Source organism: Aulonocara sp. 'chitande type north' Nkhata Bay, linkage group LG16 (genome assembly GCF_057382095.1).
Source record: "Aulonocara sp. 'chitande type north' Nkhata Bay isolate Kocher_YH1m ecotype deep benthic linkage group LG16, A_spYH_male_GT1.1, whole genome shotgun sequence".
Taxonomy (NCBI): domain Eukaryota; kingdom Metazoa; phylum Chordata; class Actinopteri; order Cichliformes; family Cichlidae; genus Aulonocara; species Aulonocara sp. 'chitande type north' Nkhata Bay.
In genome coordinates, this window is record NC_141359.1 from 40,626,348 (window position 1) to 40,644,952 (window position 18,605).

The 18,605-nt window shown below is 46.0% G+C and overlaps 2 protein-coding genes across 3 annotated transcripts; one reads left to right on the plus strand and one right to left on the minus strand.

Moving 5' to 3' along the window:
- Window positions 1–774: 774 nt before the first annotated feature.
- LOC147312139 (uncharacterized) lies at window positions 775–7,756 on the plus strand. Of its 2 annotated transcripts, XM_086265729.1 has the most exons (8): window positions 775–910; window positions 1,047–1,241; window positions 2,261–2,366; window positions 2,696–2,880; window positions 3,008–3,156; window positions 4,535–4,676; window positions 4,827–4,975; window positions 5,545–7,756. In XM_086265729.1, exons 2-8 carry the CDS (start codon window positions 1,202–1,204, stop codon window positions 5,671–5,673), a joined length of 900 nt encoding a protein of 299 aa, XP_086121855.1. In that variant the 5' UTR covers window positions 775–910; window positions 1,047–1,201; the 3' UTR covers window positions 5,674–7,756. The 2 variants fall into 2 exon arrangements, with proteins under 2 accessions (XP_086121855.1, XP_086121854.1); XM_086265728.1 differs by having other exon boundaries at window positions 786–1,241.
- On the minus strand, window positions 6,479–14,078 carry LOC147312140 (transmembrane protein 50B). Its single transcript, XM_086265730.1, has 7 exons — window positions 13,921–14,078; window positions 11,756–11,942; window positions 11,127–11,239; window positions 10,472–10,539; window positions 10,016–10,108; window positions 9,211–9,268; window positions 6,479–7,754 (listed from the first exon to the last, which is right to left on the minus strand). Exons 2-7 carry the CDS (start codon window positions 11,852–11,854, stop codon window positions 7,709–7,711), a joined length of 477 nt encoding a protein of 158 aa, XP_086121856.1. The 5' UTR covers window positions 11,855–11,942; window positions 13,921–14,078; the 3' UTR covers window positions 6,479–7,708.
- Window positions 14,079–18,605: the final 4,527 nt, after the last annotated feature.

The window sequence follows — 18,605 nt, forward strand, 5'->3', positions numbered from 1 at the left end:
GTCAGCTGTCTGGAAACAGCGGGGTCACGTCCGATCTGCTGATAATAGTCACAATATCAGGAGTAAATGAGCACGTTTATGCACATTTCCACATGTTAGAGACTTCAGCTTGAGGAGGAAGAGGGTGGGATTTGATTAAGGTGCCGGTGGCGTAGTCCCTTTCGTTCATATTCTGGTTTCTTTGGTGAAAGCTTCCCCTTCTCAGATGATCAAACAGGTATGATGCAGGTATGAATCTAGCTGTCCGTCCACAGTATGCAAACATCTACAGTTGCTCTTGTCCTCTGCCTTTGGCGTACTCCAGCCTAAAATGTGATAAGGCTGAGCGGCAGGGTGCAGTATCCAGATATCTTTGCCGCTGTGTTCAGCATGACAGCCTCCACAAACTGGTGCCCGTTTCTATTTTAAGAAGTTAATTCTAAACTTATCAGTTTGCTGGAAGATGAAATTACAGACTAACATGTAAGTTTCTGAGTACAACATTCTTTTTTTGATTAAATAACTTGAAAAATGACTGATTATATCTTTGATATATTAAAAACTAAAACCAAACCTGTAATATAATGACATAAAATAAAACAAACTTTCCAGTGCACTGTACACAGTTACCAAAGTGCATCACTCTGTGTTAGAATGCATTTCGTTTTCCTTGAACACAGCACAGAAAATCATAAAATAAACGGTTCATTGATTTATTTATTTGGAAGATTTAACTCTCATTTCCTGTGATTGATCACATGCTGCTGACGTCACCCTCGCGTGAACGCGCGGGGGAATCCCCGGTCGGTCGATACTCAGCCCCGTGTGAGCTGGTGTGAGGGCGAGTCCACACACGGGCGTTGCTGAGCTTCGACGTGCAGGGCCCGGGACCCTCAGGTGGGAGGGCAGCGTAACTCACCTGGCTGCACAGGTGAGGTGGGGCTGAGCTGAATCTGAGCTGATTCTGAGCTCTGCTGGTAAACACAGTCTGTCCCAGCGGCTGTGAGCGGTGATCAAACACCGTGTGGAGCAGTTGTTGGTGTTTTGTTATCGTTTGTCACGTACAGCTTTAAGAGGCGGAACCGGAAATCCCCCAAGACAGAAGCAGTCTGGGACGGAGACGTCCAGATTATCCAGGACGAGGAAGTGCGTCGGTGTGTGTTTCGATTCTTCAGCTCCAGCCAGCACGTTCGGCCACAGACCGAGGAATGAGGCCGACACCATGCTGCTGATCCTGCTCTGCCTCCACGCCGTCTCCTGGGGTAAGGAGCCGCCGCCGCCGCCGGACAATACCTGCCGAGCTACCGGCTAACAACGGCCTGTAGCCCCGCAGGCTAACCACGGATGAAGCAATATTCTGTGCGTGTGCGCGACAGACAGACAGAGATTTTGTGTTTGAATCACGTTTTCGCTCCGGAGTCAGACTGAACTTTAAAATAACCGATGTTAAAATGTCATTTTCTAATGTCTTCAGTTATTAATGACTCATTCAAGCTGTTTTGTTGTAATCGGCGTCAGGTGTTTCCAGCTGAACACGAAAGGCTGCTGTTACCTGCCAGCTGGGTTTCACCTGTGGATTTAGCGTGGCCGTCACATTCAGGTTCAAATGTCAGAGGTTATCTTAAAACTGATCATCCGGATAAAATACGGAACTCGTTGAGCTCAGACCAGGAAATGTTCGGTTCAGCGCGTCTAACATGAGAAAATGTCCTTTTTCTGTTTGCTGCGACTGTTTCAGGTTAAAAAGGTGAAACAGTCGCAGCTGCTGGAGGGTTAAAGGTTCCTGTGAAACATGGAAGTGGGCTATAAATGTCCAAAGCTCCTGACATGACAGGAAAGGATCTGTGAGGCTTTCAAAGAGTTTATTTCAGGTTATAATCATCACTTCTGTGTTTGTTTAAATCAGCCTGTAAACATGTTTAACCTTCATTATTACTGATGCAATAAATGTTCATTCATCTGTTCACTGTAAACACTTTTGACTCTGACACTCTCAGGCAATAAATAACTGATCTGTCCAATCAGAAAACAGACATGAAAGTGAATAAATGACGTCACCACAAACATCAGGTTCACATCTGTTCAGTTTTTAAAAACGTGCCGTGTGCAGCAGACAGATGTTATTCCTCGTTTTTGAATCTTTGTCCCTCTGAGCTCAGGCGTCGTGGCGTCGATGGTTCCTGCTGTCTCTTTAATAAATCATCTGAGGCCGTGATCACATGAATAACAATAATCTGGATTATGCAGGGATTTCTCTGGTTTGCTTTCTTCACCTTTGCAGTCGCGTCTCAGGCGCCGCCGCCTCCACAGAACGTCCAGGTGGAGAAGGGTCAGCTGACGTGGACTCCAGGGGAGCCGGACGTTACCTACACTGTGAATTACCGCAGGTGAGCCCTCACAGCCAGGGAAGGTGCTCTGTTTTAAGGTGGAGCTTCCTTTTATATCGTCACGGCCGTTGGTGGCGAGAGGTCAGCTGATGACATTTTATTTACTCCATCGTTCTCACAGTTTCACATGAAAGCCGCCATCAGAGAGCAGCAGGCTGAGTGTAGTGTCACTGTCACAGATTCTAATCCACAGTGGGCTGGTAAAATGTTTAGGAAGAGGTCAGAGGTCAGCAAAGCTCCTGCTTCAAAGCAACGAGTGATTGGGTTTCACAGCAGAGAGAACGCTGAGCAGATGTTTTCTCTGACTCGTTTCTGTTCCTCATCCTCAGATTTAACTCTGATAAATGGGAAGCTCTTCCAGCCTGCATCCAGACGCCTTTCCATTCCTGCAACATATCAGCGGTTGGGCCGCGCGACACTAACGACTCGCCCGAGAACAGCTGCGTGACGCTGCGTGTGCGGGCCGAGAGACGGGGGCTGAGATCTGAGGGTGTTAACGCCTGCAGCAGATACGGTGAGAACCCTCAGATATGTGTCAGCGCTGTCTGTGGGTGAAGCTGTGAGACTCGAGGTGTTAACCATCCTGACCACAGTGTGAACCACGAGCTGCTGCTGTGCTGACGCTCGCTCTGCTCTTCCAGGTGACGTCTGCACGCCTCCGTTAAGCATTTTGACCCGGCCTGGATCACTCACCGTATTCCTTAACGATGACCACGAGCTGGCGAAGGAACACGCCAACAATGCCAAGCACAGGATTTACTTTGGCAGAGAGGGAGAGAGTCCTCTGCAGGTGAGAACACGGAGTGATTCCTCCAGGTGTTTATGCTCACCTGATGTTGGGTGGTATCTGCTCCTTTGTGTAAAGAGGAGCAGGATGAGTCCTGCCAGAGCTACAAAATGACTTCTGGCAGCACATTAGTGTGAATGTGTTTGACCAAACGACCAGAAACAGACTTCATTCTGGTTCCACAGAAGAGGGGCCTGAAAACTGAAGGCTCTGCCTCCCATTCTACTTTTAAATACTCTAGGAACAACAAGTAGGCCTGCAGAGCGAGAGCGAAGTGCTCTAATAGGGTGATATGGTACTACAAGGTCATTAAGATAAGATGGGGCCTGATTATTTAAGACCTTGTATGTGAGGAGCAGGATTTTGAATTCTGGATTTAACAGGAAGCCAAAACAGGAGAAATCTGCTCTCTCTTTCTAGTCCCTGTCAGGACTCTTGCTGCAGCATTTTGGATCAGCTGAAGGCTTTTCAGGGAGTTTTTAGGACTTCCTGATAATAATAACAGTCGTCCAGCCTGGAAGTAATAAATGCATGAACTAGTTTTTCAGCGTCACTCTGAGACAGGATATTTCTAACTTTAGAGATGTTGCGCAAATGGAAGAAAGCAGTCTGACATATTTGTTTAATATGTGCGTTGAAGAATGTCCCTTGCTGGGCTCTGTAGTTTTTAGTGTTCTTTTAATTCCTTTGAGCAGTTTTTTTTAAAATTATTATTATTCATGCCAGTGTGCTTGCTGATACAGCCACATGTGTCTGTCAGTGTGTGCAGGCAGGTCCAAGCATATTTGGACAGTTTGCCTCTGCACCAACAGACAGTCTGCACAAACTGTTTCAGAATTACAGCTATTTTTACACAGTTCCCATTTTCAGAAGCTCAAAGTGACTGAGAAGCAGTTTCGTGTCCAGATGAATCCTGCGCCTTCATTTTTAGGACTAAACTCAATTCAATTTTCAATTCAATTTTATTTATATAGCGCCAAATCACAACAAAAGTCGCCTCAAGGCGCTTCATAGATACAGAGAAAAACCCAACAGTCATATGACCCCCTATGAGCAGCACTTTGGCGACAGTGGGAAGGAAAAACTCCCTTTTAACAGGAAGAAACCTCTGGCAGAACCAGGCTCAGGGAAGCCAGAGAGCCACAAACGGGCAGCAGCTGCAGTGAAGCCCTGAAGCAGCATGTGGTCATGGGTCCATGGAGGGATAAACATCTGCTCTTATCAATGTTAAGCTGCACAGCTGGGTTACTTTCCGTGGAGCTCTGACAGTCTGATAATTCAGCTGGATACAGGAGAAGACGAGCAGAAGCAAACACTTCAGTTTAATTCACTCACACTGTGTGTGTGTGTGTGTGTGTGTGTGTGTCATTGTCTTCATCAGAAGTATGAAGACACCATAGACTCCAGGACCATTGAAGACCTGGAGGAGGGGCAGCGGTACTGTGTTCAGGTGGCCTATACGGTCCACGGGGACCTCGTGGAACCACGCAGCTGCATCCAGTGTGAGGTCATCCCTGCATCAGGTAAGCTGCTCTTCTTGGTGTAACGTTCCTTTAACGCGCTCCGACTCCAACCAGAGACACAGATGTAATACTAAAAACTACTCCGCTGCTTTTGAATCAGCTGAAGGTTTTAAAGCTGCAGCAGTAAACTCACTGCGTCTGTTTTCTCAGAACACGTGAACAGGACGCCGATGATCGTGGGGCTGCTCGTCGGCATCGTGGTCCTCGCCATCATCATTCTTACATTGGGATACCTCGGGTTTTTCCAAACTGAGAAAATCAAACGCTGCCTGGAGCCACATAAATATGAAATCCCGCTGGTAAGACCAACACTGCTGCACACTCACCACACAGACACTGGTGGGCGCTGTATCTACTCAGAGCGTGTCAGCGAGTAAAAGAGCTGATTTTGAAAGTGTTCGCTTCACGATCAGTGTGTAAGACCGACGTGGTTCTTCATGGTGACTGGTGAGTCGCTGAACTGTCCAATGGTGTTAACAGAGCCGTCAGTCCAGCAAAGTTAGAGCCAAAGTTAGATGGGTTTAATTTTGTACTTGTTTGGTCGAGTGTGTGAGACAGACACGGTTAGAGTGGGGAAAAGGCCGTCCTGTGTTTCCCACTATTGTTTTTTTATTTGAATAATTTGTTTGTTTTTAAGCAGGCTGCTGCCGTTCTTTTGTTCTGTTATGTGTTTGAGTAAACGAATCGCTGCATTTGTTCGCAGCTGGAAGAGTTAAAACCGCTTCTCTGAGCTTCGACCAACATTATTAGCAGACGTACTCATGGGCAGATAAATGACTGTTGTAAAAACAATCGGTGAAAGGCTCAGCCAATCGCCCATCGTTAGTCTTCACTGCCTCTGAGGTTCCTGTGTCTTCTCCTCCTTCAGAATCTGTTTCGTGGGGAATTTGAAGTCCGACCATTTACTCCCATCGTAGAGCGCTATGACGACCTCCAGATCTCTCACGGTAACTACGAGCCCAGATCAGCACTCAGCCCTCCCGCCGCTGCTTCCTGAACTCTTGGAGAGGCTCCGCCCACTCACAGAGACTCCACTCAGTTTACCAGCAGAGGCGACTGAGTCGCTCACCTGCTCCAGGTGATCTAACCGTGCACCATCTGGATTATTTACCTGTGAGCACCTGATCTCAGAACATTTGTGAACTACTCCCATGAGGACAGTGGGTGGAGTAAAACCAGGATGGAGCGCAGCGAGCAGCTTCCTGACACTAATTTTAACCACTGCGCGCTAACAACCATCGCAGCAGAGAAGCGGGTCACTCTAGCATTAACCAAGTATCGTTTCTGAATGGCCACGCCTCCCTGAATGTTCTCCACGCTGCCACTGCTTCAAACCTCCGATGACAGAAAATAGTAGAAAAACAGGAACTGCAAACACGTCTGCGTGCTCTTTCTCAAACTTCCTACAGTCCTGTTTAACTCTGAGAGTTAGTTCCTTTATTAATAACTGTCGGTGAGAGCGTTCCTGGGCAGGTGGGAATAACACGCTCACTGCTGGATCTGACTGGCTGCGGTAAGAGGACAGTTGTGGCCAACACTTCCTGTTTCAGTGAAATAGGAAGTGTCGCATGCGCCTGTAACATGAACACTGTTGGGTAAATGTTTGTCTACGGGAAATTTTCATGTAATTTTTTGGGGGGGGCGGGGACACAGGAAGCCCCTCCTCCCTGCAGAGGTCAACTCCCCGTCCTTCTGAATAAGCGGAGTTCACCTTAATAAAATGTCTGAGTCACTGGTGAGGCTGAGTCATTGCTTCCAGTAAACAGCAAGTTAAAGGTTACAGTAACAAACAAAGCAGCAGCTCACAGCCACGCCCACAACACTTTTTATTGTTTCAGGAACGACTGAAGCAGCCGAGATTTTTAACTTTAATACTGAAAAATCATCAACACACATCGTAGTCACAAACAGGAAGTTCAGGAACAAAAAACGTCCTTTTATAATCCAGTGTCAGACGGAGACGAGACAGCAAATGTGCTTCCAGCTATAAATTAGCCCCGCCCCCTTGAAGTGTCAGCCTGGAAGATTTTCATTAAAAATACATGTAACAATCACAGACTTTTAATTTGGAGGAGTCACAGGAAGTACAATCTGGAAACCAATCAGGTACAGTCTGAGGTAAAAAATTTTTTTTATCTAAAACGGTCCAGAGTGAGCGTGACCTGATGGACGAGGTGAAACGTGTGTGTGTGTCACCTGTGGCTAACAGGTTAGCATCCGTCCTGTGGCGGCTACACATCGCTCCGCTCGACTGTGCTACATCCAACCACAGCAGGACGGGGCCGGTTTGCTCGGCTATTTGTTTACGGCTTCTCGTCAGAGCGAGAGGCGAGTCTCACATCCAGCTGTTTACGGCTAACATGTGACCATTAGCATTTAATCAACAGGAAGTGAGGCTGAAATCTCCCAGAGTGACACTTTAACAGTAAGACCGGCGGTCCTGCCCGCCAGCAGGAATTCCCTCATTTTACAAAACACACTGAGACTGACACAGAGAAGTGAAACATGACAGAACTATATTTACACGTGTGTGTGTGTGTGCGTGCGTGTGTGTGTGTGTGTGCGTGTGTGTGCGCGCAGCAGCACTGATTGGTCTCCATTTAAAAAGCAACAATACTAAAACTGTTTTTACAGCTTCGATTAAAACAGCAGAATACAAAACATCTGAAGGCCGTGTGTGTGTGTGTGTGTGTGTGTGTGTGTGTGTGTGTGTGTGTGTGTGTGTGTGTGTGTGTGTGTGTGTGTGTGTGTGTGTGCACGGGTATTAACATCTTAATGGGGACCAACATTTGGTAGTATACTATACTTGTGGGGACAAGCAGCCCTCATGGGGACCAAAATACCGGGCCCCAGTTTGAAGGCATTTTTGAGACTCAACTAGGTTATGATTTGGTTTAGGGTCAGGCGTTCATTTTTGATGGTTAGGGTAAACGGCTAGGGAAAGCATTATGTCAATGAGATGTCCCCACAAGGATATAAATACACGTGTGTGTGTGTGTGTGTGTGTGTGTGTGTGTGTGTGTAGAGACGTCTTAACCCCATAAATCTTCAGTGCGGCCAAACTTGTAGATCAGAGTGCTGCAGAGAGAGAAGACAGTGATGTCACAGTGATGTCACACACTGAGCAGACAGATCCAAACTCACAGCTCAGCTCCACAGTGCTGTGATGTTTGGAGGCTAATGAAGCTCTCTGTCATGTAATAGCTGTGTCACTACCGGAAACCCGATCGGTACCCCGCATGCGCCAAAGGTGTCTACTTCCGGTCGAAGCGTTTTACGATAGTTACAGGTCAGAGTATCTGTTGTTAAGAATAACAAGCATCTGTTAAAATGTTTCCAATAATGAAACATGTCAATATAATGTAGACAAAAATAAAAAGAGTTACAGATCAGGGCTCCCGATCCGTACTGCGCATGTGCAGATGTTTTCTTCTTCTTCTTCTGTTCGTTTAATGGCAGTTTACTCCCCAGTGTACGAGGATACCGCCACCTGCTGACCGAGCGAATGAACCGTATTGTAAACTGAATTAGCGTCATTACAACCGTGGCCTCAATCTGATGTAGTGATAGTCGAGCGTGTTTATGCTCGTCTGTGAAGAGGATTGATTGGAATAGTGATGATGATGTTTGCCATCACTGTCAGTTGTCAGTAAACACTTCATGTGGCTGATGAATCTTCGCGTGACACATTATAAAGTCTGTATTATTAACTCTGTAATTAAGATAAGATAAGATGACCTTTATTAGTCCCACAGGTGGGAAATTTGTTTTGTTACAGCAAAAGTAATACAAGTAGCAAAATTAGGCGCCATTCTTCTTATTTTACGGCGCTGTTGCTCACCTCTGTTGAGGAGAAAAGCATGAATTTGTTTGTAAACGGATTATCCATTGTTTAAATGTCCCGGGCAGTCGAAAAGGAGGAAGAGCTGTTGAGAAATGCTAGGAGCTAACTGGGCGCTAACCGTATCATTCAACTATGTCGCAATGTTGGCAAAGAGAGGAAGTGACGTAAGATTTGCGCATGCGGGGTACCGATCGGGTTTCCGGTACGGATCGGGTAGCGACAAGCTACACAGCTGTGGTTAAACTAACATGAGCACAAGGCAGGTGGAGGTGAAACATGATGGTCCTGATGGACTGAGACAAACTCCAACCACGACAGGGTGTGAATCAATCATTAATCTGCAGCAGGTTAGAAAACAAACACTCATTCAGAGCTGGAAACCCCTCCCTGAGAAATCTGGTATTTACAGTCTGTGTGGATGTTAAAGCTTCTTTTCACGCTCGTATCCATCCACCCGCCTTTAGTTCTTCTTTCTGCATCAGTTAGTGGAACAGAAAGGGGCCTGAATGGGTTAAACTGAGCCAGGCTTTCCTGGCAGGAGCTCCCGCCCATTACGGGAAATAAGATGCAACAGGTTTCATGTAATGTGTCGCAACGCTGCAGGAAGCACATATTTGGCACCAAGCTGGTTAATTACAACAGTGTGCCGTTTCAGCTGCTTCAGTGTCAGCGCTGCTGCTTTTCACTCACCTAAAAAAGATGAAGGCGTTCTGAAAGAACACAGCCATCCCCGGAGCCACTTCTTTCTCTGCGGGAACACAGCGACATGTTATCAGTCACATCAGGTTTCACTGTGACTGAGCATGCTCAGAGAGAGCCGACTCCCTGCGCAGGTCTAAGGAAGTCAGATTAAAATCATTTGTTGTATTTTTAGACTCCACAGTGTAATAACCACAAGGCTTTTCTTCTGCTGCTCACACAGCAAGCGCAGCAGGGTGAAGACTGCAGCGCATGGACCTGCTGCAGGAGCAAAGCTGAATTTAAAATAAGACTCCCTGATCCATCGTTTCAGGATCAAATCCGACCAACTACCAGGTCTACGCTGCAACCTCAAACACCCTGCTGTGGTCACGTGTGAGAGGCCACAAACTGCACCCGCTGGAGGTGAAATGAACCGAGGGCTGTCCCTGAGTGCTACCTGCGCCTCAGTCACGAGAACAATGAGCAGTTTGAACCTTGTGTGGTTTGTAGTGATTCACTGAGGTTTGCTTTCGGTTCGTGTGGATTTTTTCTGTGTGAAACGAGACCAAACCACAGGAAAAAGCTCCAAGTTTCCAAAACGGTCATGTGATTCAGAGCAGAAGAAAACACCATGAAGCAGCTGATAAAGGCCAGCAGTGACTTCGCGCTCCAAACCATAACATACTCTCTGACTTTGTCCAGGCTGAGCTGTTATTAACTTAAAGGTATAACTTCTGGTTTTCCCTCCAGCCTTCTGATCATTTCCAGGTTTGCATGTTTGACCAGCAAGGACAGACTGAGGGGAGAAACTCACTCGGCACTACGTAGCCTCCAAACAGGATCCAGATGGAGCCGATGAGCGAGCCGAACATCATCATGAAGCCGATGAAGAGCCAGAGACGAGCTCCTGCAATCGCAGACACATGCAGTACAATTACATATGAGCAGTGCTGTGTCTGCTGTGTTTGTCCATCCTGACGGCTGTGCAAAGGGCAGGATTCACACCGCCGTCAGATATACGTTTTTTTAAAATATCATTTTAGCTTTTATTGGCTAGATACAGCGAAGAGAGACAGGGTTAGGGTTAGGGTAACCCTAACCCACGCCGGCATGTGGTCTGTGCACCCACTGAGCTACACCACATATTAGTCTCTTTACAGCCACACAGACAGCTGAGGCTCTGCACTTTACTCTTAACATCTGCCTCACGTGTGTGTTTCTCACACCTCTGAGCGCCACAGCAGATCCCTGACAGGTGACAAACACTCACCTGTCCGGCCCATGCAGCCTTCTCCGTACGTGTCCCCCCTCACCTGGCCGTTGGAAACTGCATTAATCCTGAGAATGAACACAGAGTCACATAGAGGAGTCTGAGCGCTTCATGCTGCTCACACTGCAGACATAAACAGGAAGTGATCACATGATGTTTCAGAGTCTCTGCTTTGTTTTTGACCTTTGTTGATTCACATTTGACTGCAGCACCAGTTTCCAAGCACACCGTGAAATCTGGCAGGTCTGTAACTTCCTCGGAGTCTGAGGTCAAACCTGTCTGACACCAGCTCAGCTCATTAACAGCATCGAGGTCAGAATAACAACAGACTGAATGATTCTGCAGTTTGGCTGCTCTCCTGTCACATCGTGAAAGGTTTTGGTTCCTCTTTGGTGAAAGAAGAGTTCTAAGTAATGAGGCATCATCAGAGGTCACAATTTGTCCTTTCAAAGCCTCGCTGAGATGTTTAAGCTGAAATTACATTTCACTGCAGGAGGAAACCATATAAAGCAGCTGCTTGTAAAGAGGCTGTGAGGCACATGAACAAACCCAAGCAAATCTTACATGTGTTTTCATGTGGATAACTCTCCCCCACCCTCAATGGTCTAACAACTCTGAAAGCATGTACGGTATGAAAGCAACGTTTCACACTTACATGAAGAAAGCGATGGTGGAAAAGACGCCACAGGTGTGGAAGGCGTGGTTCATCTGCTCCTGGGTTGGATACGCCACAGCGGCGTCGATCATGATCCACCAGCCGGTGAAGAACTAAAAGAAGAGAACGTGCACAGCGAGACGTGACGTTTCTAAAGGTTTTACTTCCTGTCCATCCTTAGCAGACATCCGTGCTGTCACTAATGTCTGAGTGTTTACAGATCATGGGGTGGCTGCAGCTCAGCTCATCTGGCTGCTCCAGTCTGCATACCAAATATCCTTGGAAAGATACTAAACCTCACTGCTCTCCGATGGATGAATGTGTGTGAATGTTGGATAGAAAGCAAAGCAAAAAGTGTTTGTGTGAATGAGGCTTTGATTGATCAGATGTGTCTTAGCTGGACTGGTTTTTACATCAGACTATCACAGCAAACTTCTGGATTATTAACAGTCATGTTTGAGGTAAACACAGATTATGGCATTGTTCTGGGACAAACGGGAAACAGATCGCGTGAAGCGGAATATTTACAGCTCCAATAAGACCTCCACCATTCACCAACCTCCCAGCGGCGAACATTTATCTTATCGGAGATTTCAAACAGACTCCGCCCCTCTCTGCCTCACACTAACCAGAACTCCGGCCACGATGGAGGCCACGGCATTCCTCCTCTCGCCCCAGTCGATGCATTCACACTCGGGCCAGCGGAAGTTATCCAAAAAGCCGGCCATCCTCCTCCTCCGCCTTCTTCTTCTTCAGTTGTCCTGACAGGCGAGTCTGCCGCCCCCTCAGCAGCTGCTCACACTCTGTGAAAGGCGCCTTTAAAACAAACACAGGCCGTTAACAGCGTCCTGCAGCGGGTGAAGGACGTCTGGACCTGAAGATTCAACCAGAACCAACGGACATTGATTTTCACCACATCTGCTACAAACTGTCAGAAATATGAGGACACATCGTCATTCAGAAGGTTTTTTTTTCCATTTTAATCGCAGAAGAACGTTTTGAAAAATAAACAGACGGGAGAAACAGATCCATGTTTCTACCTGGGTTTAGCTCACTGTCACGCATCAGCTTACAGACTCAGCAGTAGGGCTGCACGATTAATCGTTAGAAAATCGCGATCTCGATTCATACTTATGTGCGATCTCATTTCCAAATGACAACGATTTAAAGACGATTGTACCGCATTTTGATCCGGGACGTAATCTGCATGAAAACAAGCGCTCACTCTTCCTGCTCAACAAATGACAAGGGCGGAGCCTTATACCACGTGATACAGAAGGTGTGATGCTAAAATTAGCAGGAAAAAACAACGGAGCGCACGTCAGGGATGACGAGAAAGTGACTGGAGAAAATCCGTCCCGGTCAACCACCCAAACATCAATAACGGGAACCTTACACAGCGCTTCCCTATACCCGTCGAACTCAAAGACATTACGGAGGCTATCACTTATCACCTGACCAAAGATATGGCTCCATCAACACTGTGCAAAACGAGGGATTTAGGAAAATGATCAACACCCTAGACAAACGCTACACAGTGCCGTCCCGCAACTATTTTTCTATTGTTGCACTACCTGCTCTGTACACGCAGCGTCGAGCAACGGTGGAGACGGAATTTCAAGCAGTACAACATTTTGCAGCAACGACAAAACGTGAGACATTTGTTGTTTTTATGTTTATTTATTGTTTTTATGTTCAGTCTCAACTGTTACGAAGTTGATGTGCAGTTAATAAGTGCAATAAATATTTATACTGGAAAAGAGAATCGTGAGAGAATCGTGATCTCAATTCTAAGCAAAAAATCGTGATTCTCATTTTATGCAAAATCGTGCAGCCCTACTCAGCAGCAGGTCAGAATCACACAGAACAACATTTAGACATTTCCTCCAACAGCACGTGATCAGATGATCACAAGTTCAGTCTGAGATTCACAGCCGGGGTTCTTTCACTGCTCTCAGGAAAAAGCTTCACGAATCGGAGGAAACTCTGAACATTACCTCCTCCTGACCAGGTGCAGGTTATGACCAGGTAAGGTGTTGAGCATCCGTTACCATGGTGACTTAGTGGGTAAAAAGAGAGGCCCAATTTTAGGAGTGTCACCTGTCCCGGCTCCAACACTGAGATGCTTCAGTGATGGACTGAAGCTGCAGATGCTGACCTGCTAACACCTGCTCACCAGTTTCCTGCAGGAACCTGATTATTTTACTGTTTCTTTATTTTTTAACAAGCCATTTCGTGATATAATTACTTTATTTTGACTTATTATTCTTTTTCAGTCTGAGATCTTTTACATTTAAAGGAGCTTCTTTTGTGGTCTTTTAGAATTTAATTGGTATTTTATAACTTTACACTGTAGTTCAGCTTTTTATTTCTTTCACAGTTATTGAGGTCTGTTTTGTTCCGGCTGGTTCACTTGTTCTCATGTACATATTTAAAGCGCAGGTGTATCCGCAGGGCAAAGTGTTTGCTAGCTGGTCGGGGGCTAACTGTTAGCTCCACCGCAGCACAGGCGTAGCTGCTCCGTCAGCCTCCTGCAGGTGTGCGGATTCCCACACCGTCAGGGTTGTCAACACCTGTCTGTTCTTCGCTCCCTGCTGGATTAATAACCGTACACCTGTCCTGTGACGGTCACAGCTCACCGAGCATTTGTTCCACCGAGCAAACGGGAGCTAACGGAGGCTAACGCTAACTGCTCGTAACCCGCCTCGTTTCCCGCTTTATTCCTTCAAGTAACATCTGAAGCAGCGCGTTAGTCGCACCTGCCTGCGAGCCTCCCAGCTGTCTGAAAACTCACCTGATATCAATCACCCCCATGAAACAGAGCCGCGCAACAACGTTTTTCACTTTCCATTTACGGCACAGCCCCTCGTCTGCGGCTTCATTTCCGGGAGCCTCACGGGCTCTGCGGCACACTGCTGCCTCCTGCGGTCAGGACCAGGCTCTGCATCCTGTAAAGTCACTAACTTTAGCAGTAGTGAAGCGCTGTATGCTGGCAAACAAATACCACGTATACACACATGTGATGAACGATTCCCCAAGGCTGGGGAGGCCGTTTACAAAGAATAATTATATAACCATATAAAAATATATTTTTACATAAAATGTTTTAAATTAAAAATCTTTACACATAGGGAGGTTTTTGCATTTCATTCATTCATCTTTATTTCCCATCAGCATATCGATCTGCATTCACTCACACTTCAGTCCAGCACAGATGAAAGATGTCTCAGGTCTTATCTGTGAGACCCGTGTGGTGAGCACCATAAACACAGCAGCCTTCTTAATATGTTTTGTTCTATAAGCTGGTTTGTTGTCCATGAACTAAAAATGAGAGAGAAGAGTAGAACAGCAACGGCATTATCACATGTGGCCACAGTAAGTGTCCAGTAGGTGTCGCTGTTTTCACTGAGTCTTCTCTGAGCTGGACTCATGTTGCTGCCTTGCTTTGATGTTTGATGTTGATGGTTTTTCCACAAACCAGCAGAGACTGATTCATGAGAAAACCTCAGAAATCTCCTGCTTGTTCGAGCCAAACATCAGCATGAAAGTCTGAAACGGCTCCAGACTTCAGACACAGACAGACGGCGAGAGAAAAAGGCTGCGAGGTTGACCTGAGAGCTGCTGCTCTGAACGAGCTTCAGTCAGACGTGAACATGAAGCAGAGCGGTGCTCTTCATCATCAGAGAGCCTCAGACAAGCGTTCCTGTCATGGACAGACCTCTGGGCTTCGTTCAGAAACACAGGCCACAGCTTTTCTCTTCCACCAAAGGACAATCGGCCGCTCTCTCACTTCATTTTATTGAAACGTCAGCTTTCATTTACTAAAAATATATTTTTCTTCTAATGACCAGAACAGCATGTGGAAGGTCAGATTTCTGTTCAGAGAGGCGATGCAGACTCACAGCACCGTCACCTCCACCCACTCCAGAGAAAGCCTGATTACTTGCCCTAACCCTTTCAGCCCTGATACTGATACATGTACAAATACTGATGCTGATAAAGGTACAGGCACACATACAGATACGGATAAAGGTCCTGATACAGATTAAATACAGTCAGGTCCATAAATATTTGGACACAGACAACTGTTTTTGGTTCTGTGCATCAACACAATACATTTTAAACGAAACAGCTCAGATGCAGAGCTTCAGCTTTAACTCAGTGGGTTGGACAAAAAGATTGGATTAAAATGTGAGGAACTAAAGTATGTTTAACACAATCCCTTCATTCCCACACAGATTCAATAAGTGATAATGAAGTGTTCATTTCTAATACGCTGTTGAAAACCCTTTGCTGGGTTTGCTGACGGTCTTAAACTCACAGACATCACCAGATGCTGGTTTCCTTCTCTCTCTCAGGCCTTTACTGCAGCAGCTTTCAGCTCCTGTGTGTTTGTGGGTCTTTTTGACCAAAGTTTAGTCTCGAACAACTGAAATGCTCAGTTGGGTGAAGGTCAGGTGACTGACTTGGCCACAGATAAGGATGTAATGAAGAAATTCCCCACACCTGTCCATGAAATAGCCTTTGAGTCAACTGTCCAATTACTTTTGGCCCACTTAAGAAGAGGGTTGCACACGTTAAGGAGCTGAAACTCCTAAACCCTTCACCCAGTCTGAACGTGGTTACCCTCGATCGAAAGCTGAGAGTCTAACCATCATATCCACGTCTATTATATAACTATAACTGGAATATGACTCAGTAAACAGGTCACAACACAAAACTTGTCAGTGTCCATATATATATGGACCTAACTGAACAGATACTGATGCAGGACGACTCCTTCACTCTCCTCCTGAGGAGGTTCATCCGTGAACATTCAACACTGAACAGCTACACACAGAGCAGTAAACTCACCCCGATCACTTTCCAGCTCCTAATCTTTGTGTGGATGGTTTTCTTCTTTTTAGGCAGCCAGATGTTCAGAGTCCAGCTGTGGGTGTCGGTGAAGGTTCAGACGTGTCAGCAGGTGAGATAGCAGATGGAAACGTCATTAAAGCGATGATAAGAGGCGATATGGTAGGCTCGGAGTCTGCTTTTGTTCATATCTGCAGACTCACTGATAGATCACTCTGAGGTGTTAGAGTCTACGGAGAGAGATTCAGTTTTCCTTCAACATAACACAAGATAAGCTAAGATTCTTTTTCAGCAGCTGAAACTAAAACACAACCTAAAGCTGTATAAAGTTCAAATGTCTGACTCAGGCACACAGAGCTCTGTGATGGATCGAAACCTGTACAGGTGTACCCATCTCTCACCCTATGAGACCTGTGATAGGCTCCGCCCACACCATGACCCTGGACTGTAATGAAAATGAACAGACTCTGCTCACCCAGCAGGAGAGGATGCCATCCCATAATAACCACCAGCCTGCTGACATGTTTGAAGCTTCAGCGTCTGTGAAGCCAAAATAAATCCCTCTGTATGAAAATGTGATCCTTAAACAAACTGATCAGAGATCACAGATTTATTCACGTCACTTTTATTCACATCACAACCACAGGCTGAATCGTATCCATCCACTGGATCCTGATCACTGATTCATTGATCTCATTCAATGATTTTAATGACAGCTTCACCTGTAAACGATGAATCAAATCTACAGTATGACAGAGTGGAGTACACAGGAAGCAACAGAACACAGAAACAGCAGCGGTTTTAGATACGGGCGACACGGGCGGTTTGCCCGGGGCGGCATCACGGGCATCGGCAAAAAAAGAAAAAATGCTCCGATAAAAAAAAGCTATGATACCGGACACAGCTACTTCTTCTTCTTCTTCTACGGGGTTTAACGGCAGCTGGCATCCTTGTACATGCAGTGCTGCCATCTTCTGTTTCAGTCCGTTATTACACTCTTAAATCCTGCTACTCATTCCTTTATCCTACTACTAGCTCACAAAAGATTAGATCTTTTAGGATCTTACAAAGCTTCAAACGACGCGTCGACTATTAAATCAGTCGTCGACCATTTTGATAGTCGACTAATCGTGACTAGTCGACTAATCGTGACTAGTCGACTAATCGTGACTAGTCGTGGCAGCCCTAGTATGCACGCTGTCCTCAACAGCCATACTGAAACTGTCACAGTTCCAACGTCAGTAGGAAACACAGCCAGATAAACTTTTCAGGACAAACGAGACACAAAAGGAATTTTACTGGAAAGCAAAGATTGTTTCAGGACCTACAAGTTTAAAAGATTAAACCAGCAGCTCCAGGGAAGGTGACACAGATGCCTGTGAGAAGAACACCACTAAACCACTTCATACTGGGAGCTGAGGGATCAGGAGCTCATACCCAGGAAAATATGATTTTAACCCCATCCTGCAACAACACAAGTAACAGTGAAGAAAAGAAAATTTTGCATTTTCATCTCATGTTCCAATTACAACTTAGATGTGACAAAATAGGTTTTAAGATCAGGTGTAGAGGTCAGTTTGTTTTATAAATGATTTAGATCATTTCATTACAGATCATGAAACTAAAATAGACTTTGTTTAAGAGAGTGAAGAAGAAACACCCAGTGCATCATGGGAATCCCCGGCAGCCTACGTCTATTGCAGCATAACTAAGGGAGGATTCAGGGTCACCTGGTCCAGCCCTAACTATATGCTTTAGCAAAGAGGAAAGTTTGAAGCCTGATCTTGAAAGTAGAGATAGTGTCTGTCTCCTGGATCCAAACTGGTTCCACAGAAGAGGGGCCTGAAAACTGAAGGCTCTGCCTCACGTCTCAAAATAAAGTTTTTCTGGTTCTGAGTAAAACCCTGAAACTTCCTGTGCTGCTGAAGTTCTGCATTTCTGTGTTTTCAGCGAGGATGTGGTTAAAAGTGTTTGTTTTTTTGTCAGTAGCCTGTAAAAAAACATGTATGTGACAGCTGACCTTTAGTCTGAGAGCCGGACCAAAAGAACAGCCCAGCAGAACAAAACATCATCGAGATGCACAAAATAAATAAAGGAGGGTTCAAATGATTCATAAATGCAGCTGAAGTGTGCGTCCACGCAGTGACTGATGGGAAAACAAGTTCAACTGGAGCGCCTCCTGCTGGCCTCAACGGCCCGTGTACAGGTAGCACTGGGGCCTCAGGGTGGCGCTACAGGGCTTTGAAATGAGGCCTGGCTGAGGAGTCGTCTTTGTCAGAGGCAAAATCAACTTGGTTGGCAACAGTTGCTCGAACAGATGTGTGGTAGACTTGCTTTTCAGGAGCTGCTACCGACAAACCAGCAAATAAACATCAAATATTTCCTCCCTGACATTTGTGAGCTTCCCTCAAACACACTCCGTCAGTCTTGTTGCTGCTGAACAATAAAATATTCAAAAAGTTTACCTGGTGATGTTCTCTCGCACGATCGCAGAAACACCAAACGACTGACACCACGCCGATGCAGTTCACAGGACAGAGCAAACGATCTGGAGAATCTTGTCGTTGTTATCGTTCCCCTCGCACGTGTTATTACTGCGATTTCAGCGTTTTCGCTTCACAACTA

Coding starts and splice junctions, on each gene's coding strand:
- LOC147312139 (XM_086265729.1), top strand. CDS start 1,202: ATGCTGCTGATCCTGCTCTGCCTCCACGCCGTCTCCTGGG. Junction 4,677..4,826: donor TGAGGTCATCCCTGCATCAG/GTAAGCTGCTCT, acceptor CTGTTTTCTCAG/AACACGTGAACAGGACGCCG. Junction 4,976..5,544: donor ATAAATATGAAATCCCGCTG/GTAAGACCAACA, acceptor CTCCTCCTTCAG/AATCTGTTTCGTGGGGAATT.
- LOC147312140 (XM_086265730.1), bottom strand. CDS start 11,854: ATGGCCGGCTTTTTGGATAACTTCCGCTGGCCCGAGTGTGAATGCATC. Junction 10,540..11,126: donor TCCACCATCGCTTTCTTCAT/GTAAGTGTGAAA, acceptor GTTCATTCTCAG/GATTAATGCAGTTTCCAACG. Junction 10,109..10,471: donor AGGCTGCATGGGCCGGACAG/GTGAGTGTTTGT, acceptor CTGCGATTGCAG/GAGCTCGTCTCTGGCTCTTC.